Source organism: Macrobrachium rosenbergii, chromosome 53 (assembly GCF_040412425.1).
Source record: "Macrobrachium rosenbergii isolate ZJJX-2024 chromosome 53, ASM4041242v1, whole genome shotgun sequence".
Taxonomy (NCBI): domain Eukaryota; kingdom Metazoa; phylum Arthropoda; class Malacostraca; order Decapoda; family Palaemonidae; genus Macrobrachium; species Macrobrachium rosenbergii.
In genome coordinates this window covers 7,514,364-7,529,074 of record NC_089793.1, presented here as the reverse complement: position 1 = coordinate 7,529,074, position 14,711 = coordinate 7,514,364, and the positions used below count along the sequence as shown (strand labels likewise).

At 37.1% G+C, this 14,711-nt stretch overlaps 1 protein-coding gene and 1 long non-coding RNA gene across 2 annotated transcripts in view; one reads left to right on the top strand and one right to left on the bottom strand.

Annotated features, from left to right (window-relative positions):
• The window catches only part of LOC136834257 (uncharacterized), a 135,807-nt gene extending 131,800 nt beyond the window's left edge, over positions 1-4,007 (bottom strand). Inside the window, exon 1 of the long non-coding RNA XR_010851703.1 lies at positions 3,894-4,007. This is a non-coding gene — a long non-coding RNA (uncharacterized lncRNA). The remainder of the gene's footprint in view (positions 1-3,893) is intronic.
• Positions 4,008-4,428: 421 nt separating this feature from the next.
• LOC136834256 (gamma-glutamyl hydrolase-like) lies at positions 4,429-13,820 on the top strand. The gene is given in 9 exon segments (XM_067096601.1): positions 4,429-4,587; positions 6,586-6,712; positions 7,565-7,615; positions 8,894-8,972; positions 9,407-9,557; positions 10,093-10,199; positions 11,328-11,565; positions 13,476-13,503; positions 13,505-13,820. Coding segments are annotated over 9 exon segments (966 nt in total). The 5' UTR covers positions 4,429-4,496; the 3' UTR covers positions 13,599-13,820.
• Positions 13,821-14,711: the final 891 nt, after the last annotated feature.

Below are 14,711 nucleotides of genomic sequence, written 5' to 3'. Positions count from 1 at the left end.
AATAACTCACACCCAAGGGGAACTATAACTGATACGTGCTTCGTCCCTATACCTCGGGAATAACTCACACCCAAGGGGAACTATAACTGATACGTGCTTCGTCCCTATACCTCGGGAATAACTCACACCCAAGGGAAACTATAACTGATAAGTGCTTGTCCCTATACCTCGGAATAACTCACACCAAGGGGAACTATAACTGATAAGTGCTTCGTCCCTATACCTCGGGAATAACTCACACCAAGGAACTATAACTGATACGTGCTTCGTCCCTATACCTCGGGAATAACTCACACCCGAGGGGAACTATAACTGATACGTGCTTCGTCCCTATACCTCAAAATAACTCACACCTAAGGGGAACTATAACTGATACGTGCTTCGTCCCTATACCTCGGGAATAACTCACACCCAAGGAACTATAACTGATAAGTGCTTTCTGTCCCTATACCTCAGGAATAACTCACACCCAAGGAACTATAACTGATAAGTGCTTCGTCCCTATATACCTCGGGAATAACTCACACCCGAGGAATCCATAAACTGATAATGCGTGCTTCGTCCCTATACCTCGGGAATAACTCACACCCGAGGGGAACTATAACTGATGGGCGCTCCGTCACCGGCAGGATTCCAACCGTTGTCTGGTTTAGAAACAATGATCGACAGTGACTTTGAAGTGATAGCTCGGCGGTCAAAGTCACTGTCTGTCAGTTCTAAACCAGGCAACACGGTTCGAATCCCGAGTTATAGTGAACTGGACATCAAACGATATTAGTGGTTTGAGATTTGTGATTATTTATAGCATATGGATCTCCATAACTTTGAAAGACATCTCATGAAAGACATATGGCTAATTACTGAAAATGTAGAGAAAGATAGCTACTACATGCATTAGTTCTTCGCTGGGTGAACGGGTTCAGTTCTCAGCTACCACTCAGTTGGTCGCGAGTTCGAATCTCCGACCGGCCAGTGAAGAACAAGAGGAATATGTTTCTGGTGACAGAAATTCATTTCTCGCTATAATGTGGTTCGGATTCCATAATAAGCTGTAGGTCCCGTTGCTAGGTAACCAATTGGTTCTTAGTCACGTAAAAATAAATCTAATCCTTCGGGCCAGCCCTAGGAGAGCTGTTAATCAGCTCAGTGGTCTGGTTAAACTAAGATATACTTAACTTTTTTACTACATGCATACAATTGCCTGTATATGATTTTATGTTGCATCTAATTCTGAGTTATGTGATTTTTCCCCCAATTGCAGAGCTAATTCATAGTTATTACAACAATTATTCCTCTGCTTTATATTGTTTTATGTGAAACAACCAGTGTCTGCCTCCTGTGAGTCTAAGAGAATAATTTTGTGGGAGTTGAAACTACGATTTCCATCATTTGCACAAGTACAAAAATAAGTCTCTATCTTTAGTTTTTAAAAGTATGTGTCACACTGAATAGAACACTTGTTCAAATGATGACACGGCTATTAAGGCACTATGCAGTGTTCACGAAATCCTGCATACCTGTGTCAGCATTATTTTGGGTTGAATGCATATTTCTTTCAACTGGCCTAACACAGACGGTGAATCCACCCGAAATCGATCCTACGGCTGGGAAATTAACGTTGGGTTCATTTCGTGGAACATATGCAGGAAACTGGGTCTCTCTTAGTCTGTCGACTGCAGACTTCTGCAAAGGCTAGTGACCTCATCCCATGAAGATGTTCTAAGTACTAGAAAGTAAAAGTAAACATCTTCTGAAGCCATGCCCATTAAGGAGAAAAGGCCTTTTTAGTATGCATATATGCATATATGTATATATATATATATATATATATATATATATATATATATATATATATATATATATACATATATATAAACAGTTCATACCCTTTTTTTCGCTCATTCGTATCTGAGGTCCATACTTCTATATGTAAGAGTTCTTAGATTCCAACATAGGCTTTGCTAAGCTCTCCTTTTCTCTTTCAAATGTTGTGCAAGGCTCCTGTTACCTTCATTGCTCCATATTATGCTTTCCTGCTGAGTCCCGATGTTATCAAAAAAACACTTTATTACTGATCACTTGTATGGATAATTCCTTCCATTCTTCCCCTATTCACATCCACAGCATTTGGTAATTATATTTCCATCTGGGAAGTAGAGACCAGTTTTATAAAGACCGCTGAATAGGTACTTATGAAGCTTTCGTTACTCACCTTTAGCATATTATGCTGGCGTCAGACAGAGCTTAGCTGAGTCAGTACCGATATGAAAATTAAAAAACCTTTCCGTTTACAAACATACTCGTCTGAGTGTTGCTCTGCTCATTCAGGATATGTTGTTTTTAGTTTTATCTGGCCTTATGCCAGCACGGGCTCTGGCTCTTGGGCAACCGGCAAGTAATTAAGAAGCAATCATCAGTCACTGAAATACACAATCCGGAGCTTTTCATAAAACGATAACGTTATAACGGTTGTATGTCTACTTTTCTAGTTCAATAAACGAGCCTTGTTATCTACGCGTCACTTACTCCGAGGTGCTAGTACCACACCGTGTGGTAAATGTAAAGTAGACGGCCGCACGAAGATATAGTTTATTAATATAAATTTCATTTGTCGAGTACAACAATATAGAAAATGGGTATATATAATACTTTGATCCCCGATTTTAATATTCCCACTGTGGATAGTACAAAACCCGGCGTTCCAAGACGAGATGAATGCATTGCGCCATGTTTTAGTACTTTTATCACCCGTTATAACTCCCCAAGAACGTGTAATCCTTCAACCATTGGGGTTTTAAAAAATAAAACACCTGTGCTGGAAAAAATATAAAAAGTCCTAATAAAAGCACACCTTTAGAAGTCAACAAGTCACTATGAGGCAGAAACTGGTCACCATACAAATGGGAAAAAAGCAAGTTAAAAGAAGAAGGATCCAATGCCTTAGTGGGTCCTTCCTATACGTAAGCACCCTACCAATGACTTAGCCCCAAATCTGGAACCCCGTTCCTTGTGATATCACCATGTGTATTTTTACGTCAGTTAAGTGGTCCTGTTACACATTTACTTTCAAATTCCTCCCGTCTAACAACAGAGGAAAATGCTGCAGCTGCGCAAAAGAAAAAATTTATGAACACTAACTGTCACCTTGTAGCTGAAGATCGGCAACCATGTTAGCGCGGGAAGAAATCTTCTGTACTGTACAAAACCTCCCTAAGCGACGAAAATTTGATTTAAATCGGTAATATACAGTATGAATAACTAGTGCTGCCATAGCTATAGTGAAGAACACTCTAGTCACAAATCGTTCCTTTGAATACTTCGTTATACAAGAAGTAATCGGTTTTAATATGGCGTAGGCCTATACCTGTATGCCAAACATCATACAGAATTACAGTGGAAGGGGTTATATAACCTGTATATATATATACAGGAAACCGTTTTCAGTTAAATTATTTTTTTATTCTCAATATTCGTGAACTATACCGATCGTTCCAATGGTTCGGAAATTAATAAACGAATACTTCACCGATCTCTGCCTACGTTGATGACATTCAAAATAGACTACCTAGGCTGATGGCGGATAACCAGGGGGCATATTGTATCTTAAGTGTATGAGCCATAGACACCAGTCTAAATTTAAAGACATGAAAGGATTCTGCTCTAAGTTGCCGGCTATGACAAAAGACTGGCGTCTGTCTCAAAATCAGATTCTTAATTTTAATGCACTGCCCTGTGCCATTTTGAGTTCCAACTGACCATTTCCAAAACTTGCCACTACAATGTCGCCGAGCCAGAGAGCCACAGCTGTAAACTGGTAATGCCTCCTACCGTAAATTACTCCAAAATTTCTCTAACAACGAGATATACCAGCCATACAGTATGTTACACTGTACCTTAAAAGTGCAAAGTCTGCCAGTCAGATCGTTGACGAGTAACGCGTTATCACTTATCACTTTGAAACCCAGAGGCAGACTAACACGAGTTTCGTGATCCTGCCGAAAGGTGGCAGCGCTTTACCGAGAATGGCGCTCATTTCAAAATCCGAGATATCTCGGTAAAATTTCCATTGCAGCTTACTTTCCGGACAAGTGTTGATCTGCTTTCTTTGTCCGAAATGAAAAAAAAAAGTAATCCTTGCACTATCATGCATAAAACTGAATTAAAAACAATAGTGCAAAAACCCAAACGGTTAACGTCAGTGCAAAAAAAAGGCGTGACTACGGGAGCTCTATGGTGACACAAGACAGGGCAAGTAGTATATTTCAGACGTCGAATATAAGGAATTCTTGACGAATATCTCATGATGGAATTTTCTATCTCGACCCTTCTCCTTCGCCTTCATTGTATTCAGAGGGTGGGAGGGATGGGGGCTCAGACTCCAAAGCCCCAACCCCACCCCACAAATTCCTTTTGCCACAAGCATTTCGTCTTATCTTCTGCTGCTCGGGCTGCTCCGAGTCCATTTCTTCAGGCGTTAGTCGCAAAGAGACACCATCATGGGATCGTCAACTGTTTTTCACCTAGTCTTTCTCGCTCTGGCGGCAAATGCACAGGCAAATGTCGACTACAACTTGCGACCTATCATTGGTAAGAGCACCTCGATTCAGTTCAGGGTTAAGTTTGACCATTGGCGCTGTGTCGCCAGTTCCTCCTACAGATACTGTGCATCCAGAAATCGTTGATAAAATAAAAATATAAAGGGGGAAATATTCTAAGCATAGGTTAGTACCAGAAGTATTTTCGTATATTTCATTAAAACGCTATGGAACAGTGAAATATAAATGTTTCATAGCTACAAAACTCTGCAGGAAAGGTAAGAAGTTAGGTTGTCCTTCAGAGTATTCTGTTCAGTTTGAGCATATACAATTGCTCCCCCCCTCTCTCTCTCTCTCTCTCTCTCTCTCTCTCTCTCTCTCTCTCTCTCTCTCTCTCTGACTGCGTTTTCTATTGAAATTAGCAGATAATTAGTTTACACGCAAACATATTATAAGTAAGTTTATACTGTATATATGATGTGTGCGTTTATGAAAGTGTATATACGTACGGTGTAAGGATGTGAATGCGCAGTATTAATACGTGTAGTCTTGTGTTCTGTAATGTGTATACATATATGTATATATGTGTCCATATATATATATATATATATATATATATAGATAGATATATGTATCTATATATATTATATATTTATGTATATATATATATATATATATATATATATATATATATTATGTAATATATATATATATATATATATATATATATATATATATATATATATATATATATATATATATATATATATATATATATATATATTTGGAAGGGTGTTGTATACAACCTAGCCCTCCCTAACCTTGAATTGCGGCATAACTTAAGTCGACTAACTACTAGGTACATGATTCACTGTATAAGTCACAAAGGAACAATGGAATTTCAGTGAATTTCCCGGAGTGAATGAGTTTATGTGCGTGTGTGTGTGTGTTTGTTTGTTTGTTTTTGATGCAAAAGAATGACGTCGCTTATTGAGAAAGACTGGCGGAGCAACAAAACAATCTACTGAAAGCTTAAGCAGGCCTTATGCCAGCTGGCATTCTTGCGCAAGTGGTGATAAGGTGTCCGGGGAGAGCAAGAGACCTAGTTTGGACATCTGAACTCCGACCCATCAGCCGAGGCGGGGCTAAGGTTGAACGAGTGGTACTTTTCACGCGTTTTTACTGTTCCCCACTTTTGGGTCTATGTCTTATCTTCACTAAGCTGGACCGTGGAGAAGAACAATCAATAATTCTTTTCTATATTCAGTTTTTAGGTTGTTTTTTTATGATCATCGTATTCTATGCGATTAAGATAAACGGGGAAAGTGCAATTTGATTTCTTTCTACAAGAATAAGCATAAAATACTCTACAGTTACCTTGAGAAAAAGAAATTTTTCTTCATTGGCCAATAAAATCAAAATGTATACCTGGTCTCTCTCACTCTCTCTCTCTAATAAAATCTCTCTCTCTCTCTCTCTCTCTCTCTCTCTCTTGTAATGAACGACAGGCCTAGTGTTAATATTAGTCACAACTATAACAGTACTGATAAAATCAATATATATGGTCTCCTACTTTTAACCATTACCTCTCTCTCTCTCTCTCTCTCTCTCTCTCTCTCTCTGTGTGTGTGTGTGTGTGTGTGTGTGTGTGTGTGAGCGTGTGCTGTAATGAACTGTGGTCCTAGTATTAACGAGCTATATGTCATTCACAGCTATTTCAATGCCGGTAAAAGCAATATACTTGGTCTAACACTTTTAATTCTTCTCTCTCTCTCTCTCTCTCTGGGCTGTAATGAACTGTAGGCCTAGTATTAATGATAGTACTATGCTGATAGCGCTATACTAATCGCAACCATTTCAGTGCTGATAAACGATAAACTCAGTATAATTGGTCTAACACTTGATGATCATTCTCTCTCTCTCTCTCTCTCTCTCTCTCTCTCTCTCTCTCTCTCTCTCTCTCCCTCTCTCTCCCACAGTGGTTAGATGAAATTTCATGGACCAAGTGACATCAAATTCTTCTTAATTTTGAAACTGTATTCTCCCATAGGAGTCCTGTCGCAGGAGCCACTGAAAACTCTCCTGGACCTCCTGGACGATAAGAACTACACATCCTACATCGCTGCATCCTACGTGAAGTACATAGAAGGATCGGGAGCCAGAGTGGTTCCAATTCTGTAAGTTCCCACGGCGATGTTTATTCACTGTTGAGTTTGGGGAATGCTCCGTAGAATAGACGAAGAACTGTAGATTACGTAAACATTTTGGTATTGTGATTTACCAATTTACAATTTATCAATGTACCAGTTCACCATTAAATGTACCATTTAATGATGAAAAGTGTTTTGTAGACTTTTTTATCTATTAATGTTGAATATTTCTTTGGATAAGAATCGACGTACAAGGCAAAAATACTTTCAGGTAAAAACACCTGTGCCATTCCCAATAATTAATGGAGCATAAAAATGTTAAAAGTCGCTGAAAACCTCTTCATGTTCTAGAACATTGTCATATTCTAGAACATTTTCATATTCTAGTACCTTGCTTTCATAACAACTCTCTTCACGTCTTGTAAAGATTAAACAATAACATTACCTCATTCTAGAGCAGCTTTTCCTTTTGCAAGTGAAAAGAATCTTTCCTCTCGTTTCTACAATTATTATTTCAGACAGTACTCTCAGGTGCTCTCTCATTTCCTGCGAGGTTAAACCTAACCCACTATCCTCTCTCCCTTTCTTTCTCTTTTTCATTGGGTCAGGGCTAGATCAAGACACTAGATTGCTGGTTTACTGAGCCATAACACTCACAGTAGCCATAGTAGTATGATCTTCATAACTTTGTAACCAACAAGAAAAGCCATTCTTTATATTTGCTTACAGTCTCAAAGCTATCAGCTTGAACAGCTATACACTAGCAAACAAATATGTTTAGTTGAAAAGACTAAACATATTTGTATTTACTCATACATTAAGCTATTTTCATGTGTGTTTACGAAAAAAGAAAATAACAAGCTTCATTCATTCTTCCAGCATCAATCAGGATGACAGTTACTACGAAAACATAGCGTCCTCTGTGAATGGGTAAGGAAGATGAAAAATTAATTTTTTATATTTTTTACTAATTATTTTGAGGCGTTCGCCTCTTCGTTTCATTACTGCAAAGTATTTTCCTTTATAGGAATTCAGGTGAAAAATACTTTATGAAATTTGTATTCATGAAAATCTCTATATAGTAGCATGACGATTAAGCAAATATGGTTTAGAAGTTCGTAAATCGGTATTATTATTATTATTATTATTATTATTATTATTATTATTATTATTATTATTATTATTATTATTATTATTATTATTATTATTGTTGTTGTTGTTGTTGTTGTTATTATTATTCAGAAGATGAGCCCTATTCATATGGAACAATCCCACATGGGCCATTGACCTGAAATTCAAGCTTCCAAAGAATCTGGTGCTCATTAGGAAGAAGCGAACGTAAAGGGAAATACAGAAAGAGATCTCAGTTATTAAAAAGAAACAATAAATTAATAAACAGACAGACATTTTGAAACAATTGTCTCTCATGATAATTTCTTCTACAAACACACTGATTTGGGATCCAAGAGGGATTTATTACAGACCTGTTTCTCTAATCTAGACTTATGACTAGTCACTTCCAGTTTGAGAACAAAGCAGATTGCACAGCTCTAGTTTTGAAAGCCATTTTTCCAAAATTAGGATATGTGCTCGATGGATGCATATCATACAAACACTGTTTTCGAACCAAAGAAGTAATGAAAACAGTTCTCCACGTTAGCTGATTTTTGAAAACGAATATAACTGACAGCTCCGTAGGTGGGGCTGGCGGTTATAGGGTAGCGACGTCAGTTTACCTTATGGGTGCACGGCAGGCATTACTTAAGGTTCTTTGTGGCGTTCCTTGGGCCCCCAGCTGCAACCCCTTTCATTCGTTTTACTGTACCGCCATTCATATTCTCATTCTTCCATCTTACTTTCCACCCTCTCCCAACAGTAGTTTCATAGTGCAACTGCGAGGTCTACCTCCTGTTACACCTTGAAGCCTTTTTACCCTCAGTTTCTCTTCCAGCACTGACTGACCTTGTAGGTCCCAGTAGTTAGCCCTCGGCCTAAAATTTATATTCCATTCCATTCCATTCTACATATCAGTTGCTTTAAGAAAACGACTGTATCAGGCAGAATTAGACAGATAGATAGAAAGATAAATCAATAGATAGGTAGATAAATAAATAGATAGATAGATAGATAGACAGATAGATAGAGAAATAAACTTTAGTTTCTTTAAACAAGATTCTTTCGTAATGCCAGGATATCTTACGCCAACAGAATATTATTCCCCGGAGGAGCCATGTCAATCACCAATAGCAGTGGCTATGGGGCTGCTGGGCAGAAGCTGTACGAACACGTAAGTTGTTACAACAACAATACTGGTTGTTTCTCTTTCAAAACAACCATGTTAATTATTATTATTATTATTATTATTATTATTATTATTATTATTATTATTATTATTATTCCATCTTACTTTCCACCCTTTCCTAACAATTAATTCAAAGCGCAACTTCGAGGTTTTTTTCCTGTCACACATTTAAGACCTTTCTACTCTCAATTTCCATTTCAGCGCTGAATGACCTCATAGGTCCCAGCGCTTGGCCTTTGGCCTGAATTTTATATTCTATTCTGTTCAATAAGAATCTCTGTTTTATACCTGTCAAAACCGTTGACTGCGGTCAGACTGAAATTACCTCTTCATTGTAAACATGAAATCATTTAATCCATTGCACTCTAACTTACAATGATTTGACTTCCTTTTCCAAATCCTCCACCTTTTTCGAAAAGGTCATCAGGGCAAATATGGAGGGCACGTACATGCCCCTCTGGGGAACGTGTCTGGGCTTCGAAATGATAACTTACCTGGCCACAAATTACCAGAGATGGCTGACGGACTGCCGCGCTTTGAACAAGGCGGACCGCCTCACACTGCAAGAAGGTAACTTATTTCGTCTTTAACTGATAACTACAAATTAACTTGGGTGTCCTGACTTTGAGTTCAGAGAGTAAGCATTTCTATTCGTGAGTGCAAGTTATCCAGTAGGATTCGGTGTTGAAATAGTCTATATAACAGAACCACCTAGAAACTAAGATTATTAAAATGGCTATATAACAGGCCCACCAGTAACTCTAGAGTGATTTAGGTCTCAGAGAATTTTCCGGGCTCATATTCGTTTAATTTGGTAAATGATATCAGTACTTCCATAGAAACTAGCTTCATTTGGATAAAAATATCCAACATTCATTATTTCTTTTAGATTTTTACCTGTTATCATTTCCTTTCTCCAAGGCCCAGGAATATCACAGGACTTGTACATAATAATATTTCAAAGGATTATAGTTACAAACAACTCATCTTGTTAAGCAAAATACTTCATAAAAAATTAGTTTCAAATTAGATCAGCCCATATAATACCCAAAATTATTGTTATGATAGCATTTGTGCCCTTCTTCCTCTCACAACATATTTACAGGGTACATGGATTCTCGAATATTCGAGCAGATGCCCGATTACGTCATCGACTACGTGAGGCTTTTCAACACTACGGTGAACTACCATCGTTGGTGTATGACGCCTGAAGTGAGTAGTCTCTTATTTCACTATAAGAATCTCTCTCTCTCTCTCTCTCTCTCTCTTCTCTCTCTCTCTCTCTCTCGCTGGCCTCGTTGTTCATGCGGTTTTACTCTGCTCACGACAGAGTCCGACCTCGGGATGACGTTGCAGGTTGCATTTGGAGTCTGAGAGAGAGAGAGAGAGAGAGAGAGAGAGAGAGATTATTATTATTATTATTATTATTAAAACAGTTTTACCAGAACACTGAGCTGATCACCAGCTCTCACAGGGCTGGTCCGAAGGATTTGTTTTTATTTCTATATATTTTTTCTTTATATTTTGTCAAATTACAACTTTTCAAAAACTATTATAATTGGTTTAATTTCAAATGTTTAAGTTTTATGAAAAAAATTCACTGGGCGATTTATTTCCCAAACTTGATGTTGAGAGAGAGAGAGAGAGAGAGAGAGAGAGAGAGAGAGAGAGAGAGAGAGAGAGAGAGAGAGATTATAGATTATAAGTTAATGGTCAAAATTTTAAATACTTTTGTATTTTCTATTCTTATATACGAAAGCGTTTACACTCCTATAAACAAATAGGCATTATTATTCTAGAAGATTTTTTAGATTATTATTACTCAGCAGATGAAACCTATTCATATTGAATAAGCCCACCACAGGGACCACTGGCTAGAAATTCAAGCTCCCAAAAGATGTTTATTATTATTATTATTATTATTATTATTATTATTATTATTATTATTATTATTATTATTATTATTATTATATATTCACAAGATGGAACCTATTCACAAGGAACAAGCCCACCAAAGGGGCCACTGACTCGAAATTCAAGCTTGCAAAGAATATGGTGTTCATTAGGGAGAAGTAATTCAAGCTTGCAAAGAATATGGTGTTCATTAGGGAGAAGTAATTCAAGCTTGCAAAGAATATGGTGTTCATTAAGAAGAAGTAATTCAAGCTTGCAAAGAATATGGTGTTCATTAAGAAGAAGTAAGAGGAGGTAAAGGGAAATACAGAAAGAAGAGATCTTGCTTATTCAAATGAAAAAATAAATAACAAATTAAGTTAAATTAACAAATTGATAAATGATGGTCATTACGAAAAACTCTCACATACTCCTTTCCCCCATCAGAACTTCACAGCATCGGGACTTTCAGAGGACTTCAAGGTCCTGGCCACCAGCTACGACTTCGACGACCTCGAGTACGTGGCCCTTTTCGAACACAACCACCTGCCCATCTTCGGGTCGCAGTTTCACCCCGAGAAGAACCCTTACGAATGGGCGTCTGACAAAGCGCACTCTGCTATTCCTCACGATCCCTTCTCCGTGGGAGTCGCCCACTACTTCTCCAATTTCTTCGTCAATCAAGGTAGCGAGCAGTTAGGAAGACGCCTTTGGTGTTCTTGGGAATTAGAAAGTTTATACTGACAGACTTTTCCATAAGTTTACAAAGCCATATAGACTAAAAAAATGGTGAAACCTCTGACAGACTTTTCTAGAAGATTGCAAAGCCACAGAGACTAAAAAACATGGTGCAAAGTCTGGCAGACTTTTCTATAAGTTTACGAAGGCAAATAGGATTAAGAAATGGCGAAAAGTCCGATAGACTTTTCTATATAGTGAAAAAAAATTGTGAAAAGTTTGACAGACTTTTCTGTAAGTTTACAGAGCCATATAGACTAAAAAAAATGGTGTAAAGTCTGACAGATTTATCTACAAGTCTACAAAGCCATACAGACTAAAAAAAACGGTGACAAGTCTGACACACTTTTCTATAAGTCTACAAAAGCCATATAGACTAAAAAAACCGTGCAAAGTCTAAAAGAATTTTCTATAAGTTTACGAAGCCAAATAGGCTTTAAAAAACTCTATGGCGTTTTCAGCTAGACCAACACAACTATGCAACAGGTTAAACTGCAAAAATGTCTGTAGGTGAAAAGTTTAAGAGCAGGCACCTTTTTCCTTTCTTCCTGTTTTCTCATTTATCTGTCAAGCTTCAATAATTTCACCTGACTCTTGACTTTCCTCTCTCTTTTACCTTCCATTTCAGATCAAAGAATCAATGGTCTCTTGAGAATAATAATAATAATAATAATAATAATAATAATAATAATAATAATAATAATAATAATAATAATAATAATAACAATAATAATATCCCTGCATGCCATACATTCACTCTTTGAAGATAAACGCCAGAGAGCGTTCGAAACGTCAGAGGAAATAAAACTAATAAAATAGAAATCTTTGTATGTCCTTGGGAAGCCTGATATACCGGCTACAGGCTAAGGAAAAAAAGATAATAAGGAGAATAGAGAAGAGTATATATAATTTGAATGCCGTGGAAACAGCTATAATTAATAATAATAATAATAATAATAATAATAATAATTAATAATAATAATAATAGAGTATGCCGCCCGTAAATAACTACTTTTCTGTCTGACTACTTTCCCAGCCTCGGTGGTATTGTGATAATAATAATAATAATAATAATAATAATAATAATAATAATAATAATAATAATAATAATAATAATAATAATGCAGTAGTGGCGGCAGTAGCAGTAGTAGTATTGTGAGAAAAATAATAGTGATTAAAATAATAACAGCATCAATAGTATTAACTGCTATTTCTTTCCAACTAGTTTTCCAGCCTCAGTGGTCTTGTGAGAAGAAGAATAATGATAAAAATAATACTAGCAGTGTCAATAGCAGTAGACGTAGCAGTAGTGTTAAACAAATCAGTCATGCGACACTTCAGTAACTACTATTCCTTCCCTACTACTTTTCCAGCCTAATTGATCTTATAATAATAATAATAATAATAATAATAATAATAATAATAATAATAATAATAATAATAATAATAAGTTAAGTATACCTTAGTTTTACCAGACCACTGAGCTGATTAACAGCTCTCCTAGGGCTGGCCCGAAGGATTAGGCTTACTTCACGTGGCTAAGAACCAATTGGTTACCTAGCAACGGGACCTACAGCTTATTGTGGAATCCGAACCACATTATAGCGAGAAATGAATTTCTATCATCAGAAATAAATTCCTCTAATTCTTCATTAGCCGGCCGGAGACTCGAACTCGGGCCTAGCGAGTGCTAGCCGACAACTCTACCGACGCTACTAACGAGGAACTAATAATAATAATAATAATAATAATGTAAAAGCAGTGGTAGCAGTAGAAAAAAAGTAGTAGTAGCAGGATTAAACAAATCACCCATGCCACTCTTCAATAACTGCTATTTCTTTTCTGCTACTTTTCCAGCTCGCTACAACAAGCAAGGCTTCGCTACACAAAGACGAGCAAGCAGCTCTCATCTACAACTACGATGCCATTTTCACCGGGGCCCTGGGCTCGTCCTTCACGGAGGCTTATTTCTTCCGCTAAAAGATTCCACGAAATTTGCTTGTAACTCCGCCCCCGCCCCGCTATGAGGGAGCCGGGGCGGGGGTGGTTATGGTTTGGTGGTGGCAAGTAGCCTACCTACAGTTTGATTACGCAGTACGATGTAGGCAGTGTTAATATACTGACTAAATGTTAGTATGGATAGCTATATGTATATGCGGGGGTGTGTGTGTATATATATGATTATTATCACTTTTGTACGTGATAAAATAAGAGGGTGTAGGTCTGACCGGTTTTCGACTTTACTCCAAGTTATTGACGAAGGACTGATACAGAGTATGAGAAGTCACAAATATATATACTACAAGAACAGTGCTGACGAACATACACAACCGTTAGAGAGGGGATATGTAGTCTCTAACGGTTGTGTACGTTCGTCATTACTGTTCCTGTAGTATATATATTTGTGACTTCTCATTCTCTGTATCAGTCCTTCGTCAATGGCTTGGAAATAAAGTCGAAACCGGTCAGGACCTACACCCCGTTTCTTATTTTTCACCTGTGGTAATGTGTGATATATACATATACATACTGTTGTGCCAAGGGCAACTAAATGGTAAAAATATTGTGTTTTGTCTCCCAAGGCTCATCTGTAAAATTTTCTATTTACTTATCATGTGCAATTTCAAAACACGTTTCAGTAGTTTTAGTTCTGTGAATTTTATATGACTGGTATCCTTGGGATTGTGAGACAACCAAAAAAAAAAAGAAGAATTATGAATTAATAAAATGCAATGCAATAAGGATTGTTATCATAACCTCCCTGGTACTGATTTTTCAGTTACATTTACATTATTATCAAATACATGTATATAATTGTATGTATTTAAGTTTATATGGCATAAAATCAGATTTATGTGATTTTGATTTCTACCCCAAGGTTGCAAGCCTGATTCCGTAGCACTGTAAAGGTTAATTCTCTACTGCATATTGGCTAATATGAAACGAAGAGAGTCTGCCTCTTATGAATCTCAGAGAATCATCCTGTGATAAGTTGAAACTAAGTTTTTCGTCATTTACACAAGTACAAAAAAAAAAAAAGTCTCTATTTTCAGCTTAAAACATGTGTCAGACTGAAATAAAACACTTGCTCAA